At 40.0% G+C, this 19,654-nt stretch overlaps 1 protein-coding gene across 2 annotated transcripts in view; it reads left to right on the top strand.

Annotated features, from left to right (window-relative positions):
* Positions 1 to 13,044, top strand: part of LOC134489634 (sulfate transporter-like) — a 28,522-nt gene extending 15,478 nt beyond the window's left edge. For both annotated transcript variants that reach the window (XM_063292424.1, XM_063292425.1), the window contains exon 4: positions 470 to 13,044. In XM_063292424.1, coding sequence (XP_063148494.1) covers positions 470 to 1,975 — 1,506 coding nt within the window. In that variant the 3' untranslated portion in view covers positions 1,976 to 13,044. The remainder of the gene's footprint in view (positions 1 to 469) is intronic.
* The last annotated feature ends 6,610 nt before the right edge of the window (positions 13,045 to 19,654 follow it).

Below are 19,654 nucleotides of genomic sequence, written 5' to 3' on the forward strand. Positions count from 1 at the left end.
GTCACCAGGAGTCAATGATGATTCGAAGGCACACACAAACACACAAAATCCTGTGTAAAAACACAATAACTCTAAGTTGTATAAAAATGTGCTGCTTATAAATTTTGTCTGATGGTATATTTGTATCAAAGTAAGCACATGCATATCCCATTTCTATGATGCACAATATAAGAGAGGGTTAAGTGGATTTTTAAAGAAAAAATAAAGTATTGGTAATTTTAAGAATCTTCAGTTGTGTGCAAAATACAAACCTAAAGATCTTTTAAAAAGAGAAACAAGGAAAGGAGTTTCTCATAGTAATAATAATTAAACATGTTGAGGAAGCTGAAACTGACACAAACAAAGCTAATTGTCATTTTGAATAGCAGCGTAATATATTATGACAGGTCTAATAACACGTGCATCATCTTTCAGCCTCCTTTCCTTTGTAATTCAGAAGTGTCATCTAATCTTTGGCTTTTTTCTTCAGGTCGCTATGGGCTTCTTCCAGGTGGGCTTTGTCTCTGTGTACCTCTCTGACTCCTTGCTCAGTGGATTCGTTACTGGTGCTTCCCTCACCATCCTTACCTCACAAGCCAAATACCTCTTGGGCCTAGACATTCCACGGAGTAATGGCATTGGTTCCCTTTTAAGTACATGGATAAACATATTCAGAAACATCCACAAGACCAACATCTGTGACCTCATCACCAGCTGCTTGTGCCTTCTTGTTCTTATCCCAACAAAAGAGTTGAATGAGCGGTTCAAATCCAAACTTAAGGCCCCCTTGCCCACTGAGCTCTTCGTGGTCATAGCAGCCACACTGGCTTCTCATTTTGGGAAGCTGAAAGAGAAATATGATTCCAGTGTGGCTGGACACATACCAACTGGATTTCTGCCACCACAATTGCCAGATTGGAGTCTAATTCCCAGTGTGGCTATGGATGCAGTGGCCATAGCCATTATTGGCTTTGCCATCACTGTATCTCTGTCAGAGATGTTTGCCAAGAAACATGGCTACACCGTTAAACCCAACCAGGAAATGTATGCCATTGGTTTCTGCAACATCATCCCATCTTTCTTCCATTGTTTCACAACCAGTGCGGCCCTTGCCAAGACTCTAGTTAAAGAGTCAACAGGCTGTAGGACTCAGATCTCTGGTGTGGTGACTGGTTTGATCATCTTGTTAGTTCTGCTTGTGATTGCTCCCCTGTTCTATTCGCTCCAGAAATGTGTGCTAGGGGTCATAACCATTGTCAATCTCAGAGGAGCCTTGCGAAAATTTGGTGACCTGCCAAGAATGTGGCACTTAAGCAAAATTGACACAGTGGTCTGGTTGGTCACTATGTTATCTTCAGCACTGATAAGCACTGAACTTGGTCTTCTTATTGGGGTCTGTTTTTCAATGATGTGTGTCATTCTGCGGACACAAAACCCAGAAGGACAGCTGCTTGGTTTGGTACCAGAATCTGAAATCTATGAACCCCTCCCTGCCTACAGTGGCCTTCAAGTTAAGGCGGGCATCAACATTTTTCGCTTTGAAGCACCAATATACTATGCTAACAAAGAGAACTTTAAGTCCATGCTGTACAAGAACACTGGAGTCAATCCTTCATTGGAATTGGCAGCAAAGAGAAAGCTGGAAAAGCAAATGCTTACTGAAAAATCAGACGGTGCTGGTGGAAAACAGGCAGAAACCTCAGTGCAACTTGTCTCTCAGCAACTAGCATTCCATACCCTAGTAATAGACTGCTGTGCAGTGCAGTTCTTGGATACAGCAGGGATCCATACACTCAAGGAAGTTCGAAAGGATTATGGGGAAATTGGCGTCCAGGTGCTGCTGGCTCAGTGTAATCTCTCTGTGAGGGACTCCTTACAGCGAGGGGAGTATATTAAAAAGGGGGAGAAGCATTCTCTCTTCCATAGTGTGCACCAGGCTGTGGAATATGCACTGTGTACCTATAAGCATAATGGCAGCTGTTCCTTTGAAATCTAATGTAAGTAAAAGCTTCATGTTTAATGAGACTAATGATGCTGGGCATTATATATATCACGAAGTTGTAAAGGGCTATTCCTTGTTTTTCACATGCTATTGATCATACAAGATTATAAAATGCATTTTTACCTTTAATTTTGCTCTGCTGAGTAGAGCACTGAGGAAATACTGATGAATGGTATGAATGAGGCAGTGTGGATTCATAACTTGTGCTTGGCTAGGAGAACAAATACTCAAAAGCTTAGTGTGCCTCACAAAATGGGGCCTTCTGGTGTGGATGCCTGAAAGGCCTAAAGACCTCATCCCACACTCTGCTAGGCAGGTAGTGCCACCTTTCAGGGTGCTCCTTTCTTTCCCAGAAGGAAAGATTCCCACTTCCTTACACACTCTCCCCCTCCTCACCCTTCCCCCATTGCTACCTTTCAGGGGAATGCTTCTGAATTATGTTGATGTGTCATGGTGTCATTTAGGGAGAAGAGAATAGCTCAGAAAAATGGAAATCCATCTGATTTGGGGCATTTCTGCCCACTTTAGGAATCTCACCCCACATTGCTGAAAAAGGCCCCCAGGATAAACTGTATGTGGAATTAGGTGGCTGTAGGCATGGAGTAGGAAAGAGAAGCTGTTTCTATTAACATTTCCTTTCACTTACCTTAAGAGTGAAGACCATGTTTTTTTATCGAACTGACAATTTCAACTGAGTTTTTTTCATAATTTAAGACAGGGCAATTTGTGTTCTGATTTTTTTATGCCTTAGTCTAAGAAATGACTGAAAATATATGCATACCTGACTTCTAAAATGAACCTGAGTTTTGAAAAATATTTTATTAGCTGTTTTTAAATCATTTATGGCTTTATTGGGTTTCAAAGGCCATATCATTGGACATTACATATTTTAGAGTTGTAGGTGTGTCATTTGAAATATACTATATGAAGCAACTAGATACATAGTTTGTTTAGACTTTATTTAGGAAACAGAAACGCTAACTCTTCTTTTAGCAAAATTAATGGATGGTGGCCAGGATAACATGTTAGCTCTTCCTCTGTCTGCCCCTCAAAAGAGATCATCCAGTACGATTACATAAGGGATCTGGTGAATAATCATTTTTACAGATAGAGACTTTCATTGTATTCTTTTTTGTGTGTTCCCCAAAACTTTGCAGAAATAAGACATGTTCATTTTTTTTGAAATTCTCACAGGATAGATATATGAAATACTAACTGAAAATGAAATAAAAGCATTATGGGCACATCTTAAATCAAAGATTCCTTTCCGTTGCTTGTTACAGTGCTAGAGTTGATATAAAGGGTATTGAGGGTTTTTTATTTTGGTAGAACAGGTCTTTGCTTAGGTATAAGGAAACTTTGCGACTTATGCATTGCTACTATTAGTTTTCTTGGCACAAAAGGGAAGGGCTGTAACCATTATTAAAGAAGAGTTTCTTTACAGTCTCTTTTGGAAAAATTGAAATCTGTCATAGATAACAGCAAAGGTAAAATGTCTGTTGAGTTAAAGAGTTTGTTGCCAAAGCAGGTTTATTCCCTGCTTCCCAGAAGCATATCGCAAGTACCTATGTCTGAATAATGGAGCTAAGATCCACAAAATATATAGAAATTCGATATTAAAAAATCTGAACAATTTTAAGCTTATTTCATTGACTTAGAAACTTTCATTTTTTCTGAGTGATTTGAAAATATTAGTGGACTTGAACAGAAGAGATGGATATTCATAAGCTAAAAGCAGTCAAAGTTTCTTCTACTCAAACATTTTATTTCCAAAAAGGGCCAGTAGGATGCTGGTCAATAAAGCAAGAAGGCATTATTTCTCTTCTGTGTTCCGTGGCATCTTGAAGGCTTCATGAAACCATCACAAATAATGGCTCTTGATATACCTTTCCTCTGTGACTTAGTGTAACCCAGAGATAGGCAGCCAAGTGCCTGGCAGCATCACTATACCAAAAATTCTTCCTTGGGTGGCTGCTGGGCTCTGTGCCCACCTGGATTTTTTTAAAGATGATTTTAATTGTAAAATAATTAAATGGAATGCCTCTAGAGCAAGAGGAGATAGAATGCTGTAATTTGTTTGTAAATCAATGTTTTGTGACTGGCTGTGCCCATCAACAGCCATTTTGTGACAGCACCTGTAACATTCTCTCAAAATTCCAAACATGCCTAACAGCTGAAATGGGTTGCCCATATTTAGTCTGACCTCTAAAAGCCACCTAAACCGTGGAAACCATGGTGACTTACTAAGAGAAATTCAGTTTGCAAATGTACTTTTCTTTACCCATTCTACCTATTGCCAGTCAATTGTAATAAGTAATATTAAATCCTAATGTTATGAATTAAGGAAGACAAAGGTATGCCCACCTGCTATTACCTGCAGTCTGCAATTTACGGCTAAATCCCTAGGGGGCACAATTTACTAGGGAAGTAGCTGCTTCAATTTTTTTTTTAACGATTAAGAATTGGCCATGTCTGTCTTCAAGAGAGAGTAAATTGCACTGGGGTTGAATGCATTTATTTGTTTATGCCTTCAGGGAGGTAATAGTGCATTTTCATTGTCAATTTTGTATAATAAATTATAATTTTAGGAAGAGGCTTCTTGGCTTTTTAAAGATTACCATAAAATTACTTTCATTGTATTAAAACCTTTGATCTTGTGGAGTATAATGAAACAATACACTGAAACTTTGTTATTAAGAGAAGAATATACATTTTAATCTCATAGCTACTAAAAATATAATTCACAACTGGAAATCACACTGCACTAAAGATATGGTATTAAAATTGGTGTGGTTCTTTTAAAATGAAAAGGTCTAGACTGGTTTGGAAAGCCTGTGGTCTTGTGACTGTTCCCTCCTCTGGTGCTATTTCCACTGCTTCATGTGGTTTTCAGTTAGTTTGTCAAGGAAACTGCAGATATATTACTCCAGAATTACAGGACTTCCCCTTTTGAGTCTGCATTATAAAAAGTAATAATTAACTAGTTTCCAAAGCCTTCAAATTTATTATATTCTGTGGAGTCCTTAGTGCTCTCTGAGCCTTATTGTTTTCTTGCAGATGTTTCATTGCCAGACTAGCAAACCCAACTCCCTTTTCGCACTGAAGACGTTGCCTAGCCTGGCAATGAAACGTCTGCAAGAAAACAACAAGGCTCAGAGAGCACCAAGGACTCCACAGTTCATCCGTGAGCTACAAATATTCTCTTTGATTGGTTATTACATTCTGATGGAACCTTTTTGTTTCACTTGGGATTGTCGCCTTTTTCCTTAGAAATATTTTGTCCTTAGTAAATGCACTCTAGGGAAACAGTATTTATATAGTTATTTTCCAGGGAAGTAGGTATATTTGTCAACCAGTTATCTTTGAAAAGGATAATAGGTGTAAATCCGTCCAATGTTGCATCCAGAGATAAATTACTAGTAGGAGTCCACCAGTGATTTCCAAAAACTAGTATGGAAAATAGTCTTAATGAATAAAGCTGTTTTCCATGAAGATCCTCAGGAAGCTTAGATTTAGGAACAGAAAAATTCAACAGAAAATTAATAGGTTCACACATTTCACAAAGACATGATGTAGTGTTTTCTATCTTAGTATGTGATATAAACCTAGCCACTGTAGATACCTGGTAAACTATGGTTAAGCAAAAGGCCTGGCTTAGTGCAAGTGTCAATCTGACCTAAATAAAATTAATCTGAATGTAGAAATCTGGAGATACTATTTTTATTATGACCTTAACCACTGCTGAACTCAAATTGTTTTGTTGTGTGCATCTGGTGGTTTCTCGTTGTGCACTGCTATGTCTATGTTTCCTTGCAAGGTTGAAGTAACTATGATTCCCAATTCCAAAATCTAACTCCAGTGTCTGGGCCAAATTAATAGACTTCAGCCATTGGGATTTGCTCCTGATGCCATAGGAGGACAATGGTAGTAAAAAGGTGGGAATTTCATCTGCAGGACCAACTTTTGTGAATGAGATTATGCAATCTGCTCAATAATCTGCTGTATTTAGTGAAGAACTTAATTTTTAATGAGCAATACTTTTTTTTTCCTTGCTGAGACCTTTTAAAATCAAAAAGGCCTCTTACAGCCTTTGCCATCTGGTAAGATGGAAGTTGATTTTTAGGGAGAATGTTTCTGTATGTTATCAGCAAGAGAATTAATATCCATAAAACTTCAATTATAAACTCAACATGGAATCTTTTTCCCTCTTGGAGATGCTATTTATAGCTGTTTTTGTTGCTTCTGGGATATCTAATACACTGTAAATGTTCTGGCTTTGCATTTAATAATTGAATATATTTTAAAATTATACTTTTAATAAGTGTCATAGTACTAATTTTAATCTGCATTTTACAAGATTGTAACCATAAACATTGTAAGCATTTCTGCTTGAAAACTTGCTCTTAATTGCCTTTCCACCGTTTTAGTTACATAATGTGTCCTAAGCAACTTCGGTGTTTGCTTTTTTCGCAAAAATGCCAAGACATGGCATAGACCAAAAGAGGCATGAATGTGACTTGCAGTGAATATAGCCATTATTTTTATCTGTCTGCCTTGCTAATTTATTTTTTAATGGATCTTCCATTTGCAAAAGTATTTTTGAAAGCCTGCTACAATTTTTTCCCCACAGGGCATGCTCCCTATCTTTATTGTCCTGTACAACAAAATGCCTTTTGGAAAGATTTTACACTGTATTCTCCTAATAGTAGTATATACAAGTGTGCCTTTCTTTTATCACCTGCCCACACTGATTTATTTAAAAGCCATCTTGCCCTGAGGGGAGAAGAGCAAGAATAGCTCTGGGGACTAGACTGATGATTCCAGTGGATACAACTTAAGTGGTTCAGGTACGGCTACAGAGCCACTTACTTGCAGACCACCGTGACCCTGGATACAGTCCATCAGGTGGCTGGTGGAAGATAACAGCATGAAAGAGAGGGTGAGATCTCATGTCAATTCTCTTATTACAGTTAGGAAACCCAGCTGCTACAAATGAAGTTGCTTGATTTTTTTTAAACAACAAACACATTATGTGTGTTCTAGATGTTGCCATTACACATTGTTCTAGGTATTTCAGTGAGAAGTGATCCAAAAGTATAATAATAATTATTTGAACAGCTGTGTGCTGTATTAGGCACATCAGTATGGTGATGGAAGCAATTCACAAACTGAATTTGCAGTTGTGGTCCTTTGGATTGCTGTTACTATTAGCCACTATACATTGGTATGTTCTTTCTAAATGGGTGTAGTCCCCTGCAGTTCTGTTGTGTGTGATTGTGCAGAATTAAAAATAAGGATATTTTATTTTATACCATTGACTTTTGGATGGTAGGCCTCCAGATATCTGGATACAATCTGCATCTTTATTTTTACTAGATATCCTTGGTACAGATTAGGGTGGTAACATTTTCACAGTTGGGCTGCAGTTAACATTTGGGTTTGGGGAGAGAAGAGGCCGTAGGGGCAGGATTGTCATGCGAAACAGTAGGGTGGTTTCACATATATCAGTAGGGCTAAAGTTTTCTGTCCTGGTTTTGTAAGGGATATATTGTATTTTTTCTTTGCTTTTTATAACAGTTCTAAGCCTACCTCAAAGCTCTACAGTACTGTTTCTCAGTTATCAATTTTCTGCAGTCCCGCTGTGTGATAAAAATCGGCTTTGGGAGCCCCACCACCAACTATATACTCTGTGTGTGTGTGTGTATGTATACACTTACAGTGTATATAAAGAACTTCAAATGTCCCATGTGAAACTAATTTAGCTTTTTCCAGTGAGATCATCTTTATTTTGGAAATATGTGTTAGTAAGGTAAAATCCTAATCAAAATGACCAGAAGAATGCTGAGAAATGTACCCTAACATCATCTGGTGGTTGCTGGTTTGCAAAATGTTAAACCAGTTAATATTTCAAATTAAAATTATAAACTATTTAGGGTGAAACTAATCATTAAAGAGACATTGGCTGCTGTCTTTTTATGTTCTTCTCTTTTGTCCAGTAAAATGTAATATATGGCAATGCATTCTATGCTCTTCTGCCTCCTCTTTTTATGGATGGAAATGCATAGTGTGCAGAGTGGATAGTCTGATGATAACATGGGAGACAAGGAAGTAGCACTCTGTCCTTTGTAAAATTGGCATTGCCCTTCAAATTTCTATCATTTTCAGTGCTTTGCAGCGTGGAAAATTATTGTTTGCAATATGTTTTGGTTTGGGTTTCTAGTATGGCTTTTTTTAATGTTCTGGTTCTTAAGTAATCTGAATGAAAAATCTCATTTTAACATAATAGATGGCTGGATATTATAAACCTCAGGGCAGGAACACATACTCATTTACAAAAGCATAAATCAAGTTTATGCACCAAAGTGACTGAAGTGGAACACTAAACCTGGAACCCTAAACTCAGCAAAGTGTATAAATTAGGTAAATAAGCAAATGTGTGTTGGGGGAAATGGGCTTCTAGAGATTTCATCAGACTTTGTTTAACTGTATGAATTAGAGATTTACTTTTAGGAACAAAAATAGTAATTTGCTGGATGCTGGATCCTGCAAAATTCATATAGCCAGAAAACTTTACATTTACAATTGGTCTTTACAGTTATACTCTGGCTCCTCTTCAGATTGCATTAATCTTTCACCTTTTACTAAAGGTATCACATTCCTTAGGATTCTATGAGTTACTTAGCTGTATACAATGTGATTCCGTTGAAAGTAAAAGGGTTACTCGAACAATGCTTTATAGGGTTATGTCCAATATTATGCAAGCAAGTTTCAGTTTACATAATGGGATTTCTCTTTGCACCTTGCCTGAAGCTCCTCAGCAAAAGTGAATCTTTTTTCACCAAGCTGATGACCCATAGAGCTCCAAAAATTGTTACCAATTTTTTTTTTTAATGTGACAGAAGGGGAAAATTATTAAATACATGGGAAACAAACTAATTATGCTTATGTAGATGAAATTAAATAAAATGTATTACGTGTTCTGGCCTCACATTCTGTACTCTTTGGAACGGACCAGCAAAAGTTATATATCGCTGCCATATATAACTAATTATGGTTGGTTGTTACAAGAACAAACTCAGCATCTGAATAGCAACCCCACCAAGTAATCCTTTGCTAATTTTGTAGCAACCAGAGTTTGCTGTTAGTGTGAACTGGCAAACTTGCAATACGCTGCAGACTAGACAATAACTAATCAGTGATGCATGGCCTGAAATTTGGCCATGTAACAACGGAGTGGAGTTTAGCATTACATATGAACCAACTGTAAAGTTGGTTTTACTACAGAGCTGTGTCTTTCATTGACCACTACAGTAGGTCTCAAAAATCTAGATTATTTAAAGAAATCTAAGATATAAGCAGTTCTATAATTACTATCCGTCAAGCCAGGATGTGCAACACTTTAGTCAGCTGAGGGGGGTGGGGAGGATTAGATTTCAAAAGTGGCTGGGTCTAGGATGGTGGAACCACTTAGAACCTTTTAAACATTTTCATGATGTTAATTTTGTAAATTATTTTATTATATAAGATAAAATATAATAAAATATCTTAAGACCATCAGATGGACTATAACAATTACCAATCAGATATTTTTTAAAGTAATATTGCAAATGCAGTATCTATCATATAATAATTCACTCCTTTGGAGATTGTTTTGCTCAGGAAAAAGTCATCCCTGTTAAATATTAGAGCTGTTAAGACACATTAAGAATCAAGATTAAATAATGAACACATTGATATTTTAATGTCATTCATATCTGAGATTAATTACATCTTTAGCACTTAATGCTATAAAATATTTGTTTATTTCATTTATTTATCATGACCTTTACAAGGTTTTTCACAACTTCTTGGAATCTAAGTAATGCTTCAGAGATTTCATTTAAGAGCCCTGAAAAGTAGTATCTCATTGTTCAAACTCTTTTATTGGGTTTGCCATCTACATATCATAGGGCAGCTTGAATGAGGAGCATGGCACATTATAGTCTAGGAAAGAATGATTAATTTTCCAAGCTGCTTTGAAAATTGTAGATTTTTTAAAAACTTAGAAAAATAATTGTGCACTATTCAGATGCTCTCAAATTAATAGTGATTTAATGACAGAATGGGGCTGCTGTCTGTATGTCATCAGAGTTACAGGATTTTTCTGTACTGTAAACGGAAAGTTTCCAATTGTCTTTACAAAAATAAGGGTGTTTATATGGAGGAATATTCTTGTACTTTGTAGATTCTTATTAATATGCAATATTGTTAATCATTGCTAAAAAAAAAAGTAGTATGATAAAATTGGACAAGTGGGCTGTTGACCAATATGCAAATCAGCAAATATGGTCACAGTTCAATTATTTATTTTTGTGAAAGTTGTGCAATATCCAAAGACGTGGGTAGATGATATGGGCAAAAGGTTTATGGCAAAACAAATGAAATCAGTTTTTCTGGGTAGTCAACTCATGTTTTCTTATGTGGACTTTTCAGGTGCAAGATACACAGTACTTAAATTCTTGGCTGGGAATCTGAGGGGATAGGGAATGAACTCTGTATGCCTCACTGCCGACTCTTTTCTGAGCTTCTAAAATGATAGCTAATGAGTCATTACAAAGGAAGAGAACTGTACTCTCACCCATCATTGGTGATAAGCCTAAGAAAAATAATCAACAGAAATCATAATAAGACGTAACCTCATCTGCTTACAAAAGTTACATGAAATTCGTTGCAATATGGATAAAATGTTTGATTATTCTGCTACCTGTATGATTGTAGATACACAATTCTCAGTTTATTTTAAAAAATGTGCTAATTATGTAGGAAGTAAAGAATTCAGATACCAGAAAAAGTAGGTATATTGCGATATTTCAAAATCTCTAGGAATTCCACATAATCTGCTGGCAGAGTCCTCTGCTTTGAAGGCTTTTTCTTGCATTCAAAATTCTAAGTGGGAATACGCATTAAACTCTTTTCCTTCGACTGCTTATTGCCATAAGTAGAGCAGGAGAACAGCGCGGTGTTCTTCCTCTTCTAATTTTCCATTAATTACAGCATGGTTTTCTGTGCATCTGCTCATCTACTAAGAGAAGCAGTGCACTTTGCAGCATCTGAATATAGTTTCCTATAAAACAGAGCTAGTTAAAAAGTAGCAGGTATTTGTGAATGTAAATAGAAATGCAAATAGGAAGAGATTTTGTCTCCTGCCATCTATGCACCGGCAAATGTCTAAATCCCTTAGATATTTTGTTTTTTTCATTTGACAAAATTGCTGTTGGAGAAAACCAGGAATTAAGGTGGTTAAGGATGCCCATGCAATATAGTGGTTAAAATGTTAAAGAGTCTCAAGGACACCTGCTTTGAATTTCTCACTCAACCGAGGAGTTTACTGGTAATTTGGCAGTCATGCTCCTTAGTTCAACTTACTTCGAATGGTTGTTGTAGTGATGAAATGAGAGGCAACTTCCATTTATGCTGCCTTGAACCACAATGTTAAACTTCTGTTACTATACAGGTAGGTCTTGATTAGTGCGGTTAATGAATCCCACAAAATGATTGCATTATTTGAATTCACACTATTCAAAGTGATATGGATATTTTCTATGGAAAATATGGTAATTGCTTCCAACTCGACAGAAATAGGCAATGAAAAACTTTAGGCATGTGTTTTTATATGTATATTAATGAAATATTACAGTAAAGGATAAAAAGAATATACTTAATTTAAATTTATGGTTAACAAAGTCACAGAGGAAGCAAAATAAAAACAAAAACATTCCACCATAGATTCAGGCATTCCAACATCTCATCCTGTTTTAGCGTTGCTATGACCACATTCATGTTGTTCAATTACATCAGTTTTTTTCTCTAATGTAATAACAAGCCCCTTTTTAAAAGTTGTACTGTTTTCCTCTAATGGAATCTTCTTTTTCTCTATGTTGCAGACATGAAAATTGTTTTTTTGTTTGTACCTTCAAGTCAGTTTTGACTCCCAATAACTGCTTGGACTAGAGGTAGTCCTCATTTAATGACCACAATAGGGACCAGACAACTGGTTGCTAAGCAGTGCGGTCATTAAGTGGGCCACCACATGACCGGACCTGATTTTATGACCATTTTATGACAGTCGTTAAAGGAATCCAGCTTACCCAGTGGACTTTTTTGCTGGAAACTGGCCAAAAAGGTCGCAAATCGGGATCACATGACCGCAGGATTCTGCAACTGGTTATAAATGCAAGCTGGCCGCTAAATGAGGATTGCGATCACGTGACTGCAGGAGTGGTGCGAAGTTTTGCAACAGTCGTAAGTGTGAGTACAGGTTGAAAAGCACTTTTTCCAAGGCTGCTGTTACTTCAGACTGTTGTTAAACAAACGGTTGTTAAGTGAGGACTTTTCCTCACTTGTTAAGTGAGGCAGCTTTCTTGGCAAGGTTTTTTTTTTTTTTTTTTGGAAGTGGCTTGCCGTTGTCTTCTGCCTAGGGCTGAGAGAGAGTGACTGGCCAAGGCCACCCAGCTAGCTTTGTGCCTAAGCCAGGACTAGAACTCAGTCTCCCAGCTTTTAGCCTGGTGCTTAACCACTACACCAAACTGGCTCTCACATGAAGATTAGCAGCATCTAAAACCCCAGCTGTGACTGTGTATACATTAGCCTCAATTTTGCATGTGCTAGCTTTGCATTAACTGAATTTTTGGTCACATTAAACGCAACCAGATAACAACTTACAAATTACACTAAATAGGATATCACATTATTCAAACACTAATTGCAACCTACCTGTATAGTATTGGTTTTTATTAGGTTATTTAGAAACCGTCAACTGAAAACATTTGGCATTTTTAAAACAAGTTTTGTTGTATTTTGTCCAAATACATGTTACGTGGGGTTTTCTTTGTATAGCAAAGATCGAAGTCTAAAAATTCAACAACCAAAGAAACAGCAAGCAAATGTTGCCATTTGTACTATTACATTCTAGCTTCAAAATTGTAACACTAGAATCTCACAAGTTTCAAATATCTCAGAAAACGTTGAATGTTTTCATAAAATTGTTTTATAAAAATATTTACCAATAAAAATATTTTATACTATTAATGTCTTGTGCTTTTCTTTTGGCTATTCCATTGAACAAAGTTTCAGAATTCAAAAACTGCAGCATGCCTATAATTATAGGATGCAGTTGGAGGGATGTTTGTGCAATCACTTTATGAGTTCCTGTGTCAGTACACAGTGCAAAACAATCAGAAAAGGAGTTTTATCTCATTTCTTTCTCCCAGCTATTTTTCTTCTCAATGGGAGTCAGATCAAAAAGCTTCCACTGGGATTAAAACCTATTAAGTGAAAAGTTTCAGGGTGAACCTTTGGATTGGGAAAGTAATGTCTGTCCATGAAGGAAAGTTTCTTTCAAGTTGGACTTGACTCCTAGTAATGTTATGGACACTTCCATACAGATCTTTTGGGCAGCAGTAGAGAAGAGGTTTGCCTTTGCCTTCGTGCATGATGTTCTGACTTCCCAATTTAGCATATAACCCTGGAGTTCCCCGTAGTTCTAGCATTCAAGTACTAACTAGGCCTGACCCTACTTAGCTTCCAAGCTCAGAAACAGTATGCCAGCTGCTGCTATCTCCTGAGACCATCTGTCCATCTGCCTTTCAACTACCATTCTGTAACTTCAGTTTTCTAACAACCAGTGTGGTGTTCTGGGGCGATCTAGACAGAAACCCACTCTCACGTATAAGAGTTTGGGGCTAGTCTCAGTACCACTGCTTCTTAAATAGGCAGTGATCCATCCGCTCCTCAAGAAAACATGACTGGATCTAACGGATAATTTTTGTCCCATATCCAACCTTCTCTTGTAAGGGAAGTTTGTTTAGAAGGTGGTTGGCAGCTTCAGAGGGCCCTGGAAGAATTCAGATCATCTGGATTCTTTTCAATCAGGTTTCAGACTGAAATGTTTTCTGATGGCATTGATCACACTTGTAGATGATCTCTGGCAGGATTGAGATGGGGGTGGTGCATCCATTCTGGCCCCCTTGATCTCTCAGTCACCTTCGATACCTTTGATCATGATATCCTTCTGGACCAACTCTGAAGGTTGGGAGTGTGGGACATAGTGTCACAATGGTTCAGTGAGTGTTAGTAGGATTGGAGAGATCTAGCCCTAGGCTTCAGGGCTCTCCGCTCTCTGCTCCTATTTAACCTCTACATGAAGCTGCTGGGTGAGGTAATCCTTTGACGTGGGGTAGAGTATCATCCATATGCTGATAATACTCGGCTATATGTCTCTTCCTCTGGCCAACCAAGTGATACAATTAACGTTCACAGTTTCTGATGAGGTGGGGATCTGAATGAGGAAGAAAGAGTTTGGCTCAACCCTCGCAAGACTGAGTATCAAGGCCTCCAGGATCCCAGGACTTTAGTTCTGGATCTGTTAGCACTTCCCCAGACAGAACTAGTGTGCACTTGGGGGTCCTTTTGGACTTGTGGCTCTTGCTTGAAGAGCAGGTGGCAGCCATGGCCAGGAGGGCCTTTGAACAAATCCATCTGGTGTGCCAATTGTGCCCATTCCTGAGCTGGGACTCACTTGTTCCTTTGTCACCTCCTATTGCAATGCCTCCTACATGGGGCTGCCCTTGAGGACCATCTAGAAGATGCCACAGGTCCAGAATGCAGCGGTGGGTAGTTATGGGTGAACCACAATATGTCCACATAATATCACTCCTCTGTGAGATGCACTGGTCCCAGAAGGCTTCCAGGTGCAATTCAAGATGCCTGTTATAATATGTAAAGCCCTTTGTGGCACAGGGCTGAGTTACTTGCAGGCCACTTTATCTCCAGTTGAATCTGCATCTCCCATGAGAGCCAACAGGGTGGCATGCTATGGGTCCCTTCTATACAGCAATGTCATCTGGCAGGACCCAGCAGGCCTGCCTTCTCAGTTGCAGCACCTGCCTTCTTACCCTCTAAGATTCAGATGGCCCCAACCCTGCTGGCCTTTCATAAGGTTTTGAAGATCTGATATTACAATAGATAGCTATCCTTTAGCTTTTTAGATGATGGCCTGCTGTTACCTAGATGCTAATAACAAAAAGCACGTTCTGTTCTAATTAAAATCACTGAAATCATGTTACAGCTAAGTCTCAAAACTATCTTTTGACAGCAGATCCACTTCTTTAAAAATAGGTTCACTACATTCACCTGCATTGGGATTCTATTCAAAGGCCCAGGTGAGAAGTATTTCTTGTATAGGATCTGATGTTAGAAGTGAGTCTGTCTAGGGGAAAGGTATCTGGGTGGGGTGGGAGAAGCAGCATCAGATGGAAAAGTTACGGGCACTGAGTCCACACAGTAGACTTTCACTTTTCATTGCATTGAACCCTAATGTATAGTGTTGGTCTTTTGTTTATCATGTTTTAGATTCAGAACTTAACAGAATAATGGTCTAGATAAGGGTTTCTCAGCCAGGGTTCCAGTGAACCCTAGGGTTCCACAAGAGGTCACTAGGGGTTCCCTGGGAAATCACGATTTATTTAAAAATTATTTCAAATTGGGGCAACTTCACATTAAAGAGGTAAGTTTCATTTTTATGCTGTTAGTGCATATATACTGGCCTACACATGAAACAAATATAAGACTTTTGTAACTTCTGGCCTATCTTTGAGCCTGAATGTGCAGGGGTTCCCTGAGGCCTGAAAAAATAGTTCAAGGGTTCCTCCAGGGTCAAAGGGTTGAGAAAGGCTGGTGTAGATAAACATCAGCTAGACAGGGAAACAGTGGTTTAAAAAGTAAATAATTGGGAGATGAAAGTAAGAATGTCCACATTTGAATTGGGCTTTTCACTATTATATTCATGATATTTCTCATGAATTAACAGGGTAACAACAATGAGCAATGTGGTAAGATGACATGCCCCCACTTTTCTCTCTTTTAGATCCTCAGCAAGGTTATCCATTTTATAGATTGTGTTGATGTTATCTGCAAGTAGGCTTTAAAAGAAGCTGACATTTAATTACCCTTCAAGATCTCTTAAATTTACAATGGTTGCTTCTGAATGTTTCCTGGTCCAGGTTGGAAGGAAGGAGGCCTCAAGCTTTTGAACACTACACATTTTTGGAGAGAGAGAATGGTCAAACAATGCAAAGGAATGGCATGTATTTTTGTTTACACATTTGCACAGACTGTTGTTTTCATGGATTTAGGTTCTGAAGCTTTATGGTGACATTTATTGGTGAGGGTTGCATCATACAAACTGAGTTGAGTAACAGCAATACTTTTTCATGGGTTGCAAGAGTCAAAGAGAATATAAAGTCTAGTACTACTTTATTGTAAGCAGCCTATATATCTTTGTGTATTGGTTATAAAATAGAATACATACGGTTTCATTGATGCAAACTTACCTTTCACCTGCAGTTACCTTTGGCTTCTGTTATAAGAAGGCATCCAATTTGAGTTTTTATGTCTATTACTATCCTTGAAATAGATGTAAAACATTAGTTTTAGTAGCTAGGTAATGTGTTCTATTTCCACAAAAAAGTGCAAAAGCAAGAATAACAAATCCAATGACATATTAAAAACAACTAAAGCAGTATGTGTCATGTTTGTCGTTGCAATGTTTAATGTACATCGTAACATTTCGCATGCCATGGTGCTGACACGCGTTCCGGTTGGGAGGGAGCTGCTGGGAGACCTTGTACCAGGCTTTCTATCTTTCTTCATTGGGATGGAATGTGTTTGGGTTATCGTTTGTGTTCAAGGTCCTTTTTACCCGTTGATTAGCAGAACTCGTTAGGAGCACCTGGGATGGGGAATTTGAAACAGTTGTACGAGGGGGAGGGCTTACATTCGCACCGAGGGTTTTTAGTTTGTATTTGGCATGCTTTTGCTCATTCTCAGCTTTCTTTGTACTTGCATACTATTCTTAAATAAACCAGATTTTATTCAAGCTTTGGCTTGTGAGTCTGAGAATACTTTAAGATAGGCAACCATTACATAAAGCTGAGAATCCTTTTTGTGATACTCGTTAACTCCTTCCAAGTGCAATTCTTGTGAGGAAAATAGTTAACCATGACAGAGCTAAGACCAATGTCCGGGGTGCTGGAACCACAAGCTGATCCAGCACTGAAGAGCCCCCTTCCCCCCGACATTTCATTCTACCCGAGGGGCTCCAGCTCAAGCCCTGAGCTGGGGGGATCTAGTGATGAGGGGGAACCCAAGGCAGAGATGGCTGGTGCTTCCTGGAAGTACCGGTTCCCACTGACCCCAGAGGGGGAATCGACCAAAGTGGCCCCAGAGAGACAGCCTGACGTCCGATGGAGGGAGGAATCGGTGACCCCTGAGAGGATGAGAAGGTTGGAGGCGAGGATGGATTCGGTGGAAGACCTGTTGAAATCCCTGTCGATTGCGATGGGTGGCCAGGGAAGCTGCGGCGAGAGTTCTCGCTCCACGCAACCCTCTCCCCTTCCTCCTAACGGACCGCCGATGGTCGGGCAGGAGGCGACACCGCAACGGAGCTTCGCCCTGAAGAGGGTCCTCTGGGGACCTGGGGCCCTGCTGCTCAGCCCGCAGGTGGTTCCCCTCCAACCGGGAAGGTGGTGAAAGACTTTGCTGTCAAATTCGATGGGGACCCCACCAAACTATCCTTTTTCCTAACCAATGCAAATAACTACATGAAACAATTTGGGTCCTGTTTCACGTCCGAGGAGGCTAAGATATCAGCCATTACCCCTAAGCTGAAGGGCAGAGCAGCAGACTGGTATGTCCAGCTGATTGAGGCTGATGCTCATGAACTTGGGTCGTTTGATGACTTCATGTTTGGCTTAAAGCTGTTTTTTGAAGACCCCCTGGCCAAGGCCAGGGTGAAGGAAGCACTCAAGGAGCTTACCCAAGGACCTAGGTCGATGGCCGACTATGCCCTAGAATTCAAAGCTTTGGCGGGCAAGGTTCCCGACTGGTCCCAGTCAACGCTCATCGAGCGATTTAAGGAAGGACTTAACCGAGACGTCCTCAGATGGGCACTAGGCAGAGATGACCCAGAGTCGCTGTACGAGTGGATCTGTTTGGCCGGCAAGGCTGAGCATGCCCAGCGCACCTACATGCAGACCCGGCGAACCGAGAAACCAACAACCCTGATGCGGGGACCCCGGAGCGGAGCAACGGCTGCCCCAGCAAGCTACCGAGCAGGAGATGAAGAGAAGGATCACCGCTATGCAGGAGGACAGTGTCTCCGCTGTGGAAAAGGAGGCCATCGTGCTGCAGATTGCCCAAAACTTAAGACCGGAGATCGAGCGACGAAAGTCCTGGCCAAGTCGCCCCAGGCATTGCGCCAAATGACCGCGGCCAAGGGGGCTGTCGACGTTGAAGAAGACCTGTATCTCTTCGCAGAGGTCGAGGATGTGACCAAAGAACTGGCAAGAAACGCCAGCCACCTGCCCTGAACTGTGCCCTGGGGCAGGTGGAGGAGGATGGGCATGAGGACACTATGGTGAGTGCTGACTGCCCCACTCTAGCAGTGAAAGTGAAGTTGGGCTCCCGCACTAGAACCACGGAAGTTTGGGCTCTGGTTGACTCTGGGTGTTCGAGGTGCCTCATCCACCCCGATCTAGTTGCTGCATTAGACCTGCCTAGTTTTCCTCTCCAGCAGCCCTTGATCTTCACCCAGCTTGATGGGTCAATGGCGGGGGGTGGAGGGGTGGGGTCCAGCAACTCATTTCACTGGAAATGTAGCAATGCAAATAGGCAGCCACAAAGAGGCTTTAAAATTCATCATTGCGCCTGTGGGCGATCCCATGGTAATTCTGGGGATCCCCTGGTTAACTTGGCAAAGCCCATACATAAATTGGGAGCACCAGACCATTACATTTAGAGATGGGTTTTACCAAGCCCCTACAGTGGGGCGACCCTTAGCTGTGGGGGGGGGGGCAACGGCTGCGATTGCAGCACCGTGCCCCAGTTTGCCGCAGTTGGAAGGGCTGCCGGACTGCTATCAAGACTTTGCAGACATCTTTGGGGAAATGGAGGCAGACCAACTGCCACCCTATCGCAAAACTGACTGCAATTGAGTTGCTTCCCAATGCGCAACTACCCAAACCAAAAATTTACCCCATGACTAAGAAAGGACTAGAGGCATTGCACAAGTTCATTGACAAAAACCTGTCATGGGGGTTCAGTGAAACTGCCAATTCCCCAGTTGGAGCTCCTGTGCTCTTCCGGGAAAAGAAAGATGGCACACTCAGACTTTGTACGGACTATCAGGGGTTAAATTCAGTCTCCCTATGTAACAAATATCCTTTGCCTCTAATGAAAGACATGTTAGCCCATCTATCAAAAGGGAAAATTTTCTCCAAGCTCGACCTTCATGAAGCCTACTTTCGCATACGCATTCGAGCTGGAGACGAGTGGAAAACTGCTTTAAATTGCCCATTAGGCTCCCTCCAATACAAAGTCCTCCCATTCGGCTTAGCCAGTGCGCCTGGAGTGTTCATGCAATTGATTAATGAGGTGCTGCATGATCACTTATTTAAAGGGGTCTTGGTCTACTTGGACGATGTTCTTATTTACTCTGAAAATGAGAAGGAGCATGAACACCTTCTTAGGCAGGTATTGGCAAAACTTAGGGTGGCCAAACTGTATGCCAAGCTGTCCAAATGTGAATTTCACAAGACCCAACTGGACTACTTGGGCTATCGGATCTCTGATAAGGGA

This window comes from Candoia aspera, chromosome 2 (assembly GCF_035149785.1).
Source record: "Candoia aspera isolate rCanAsp1 chromosome 2, rCanAsp1.hap2, whole genome shotgun sequence".
Classification (NCBI taxonomy): domain Eukaryota; kingdom Metazoa; phylum Chordata; class Lepidosauria; order Squamata; family Boidae; genus Candoia; species Candoia aspera.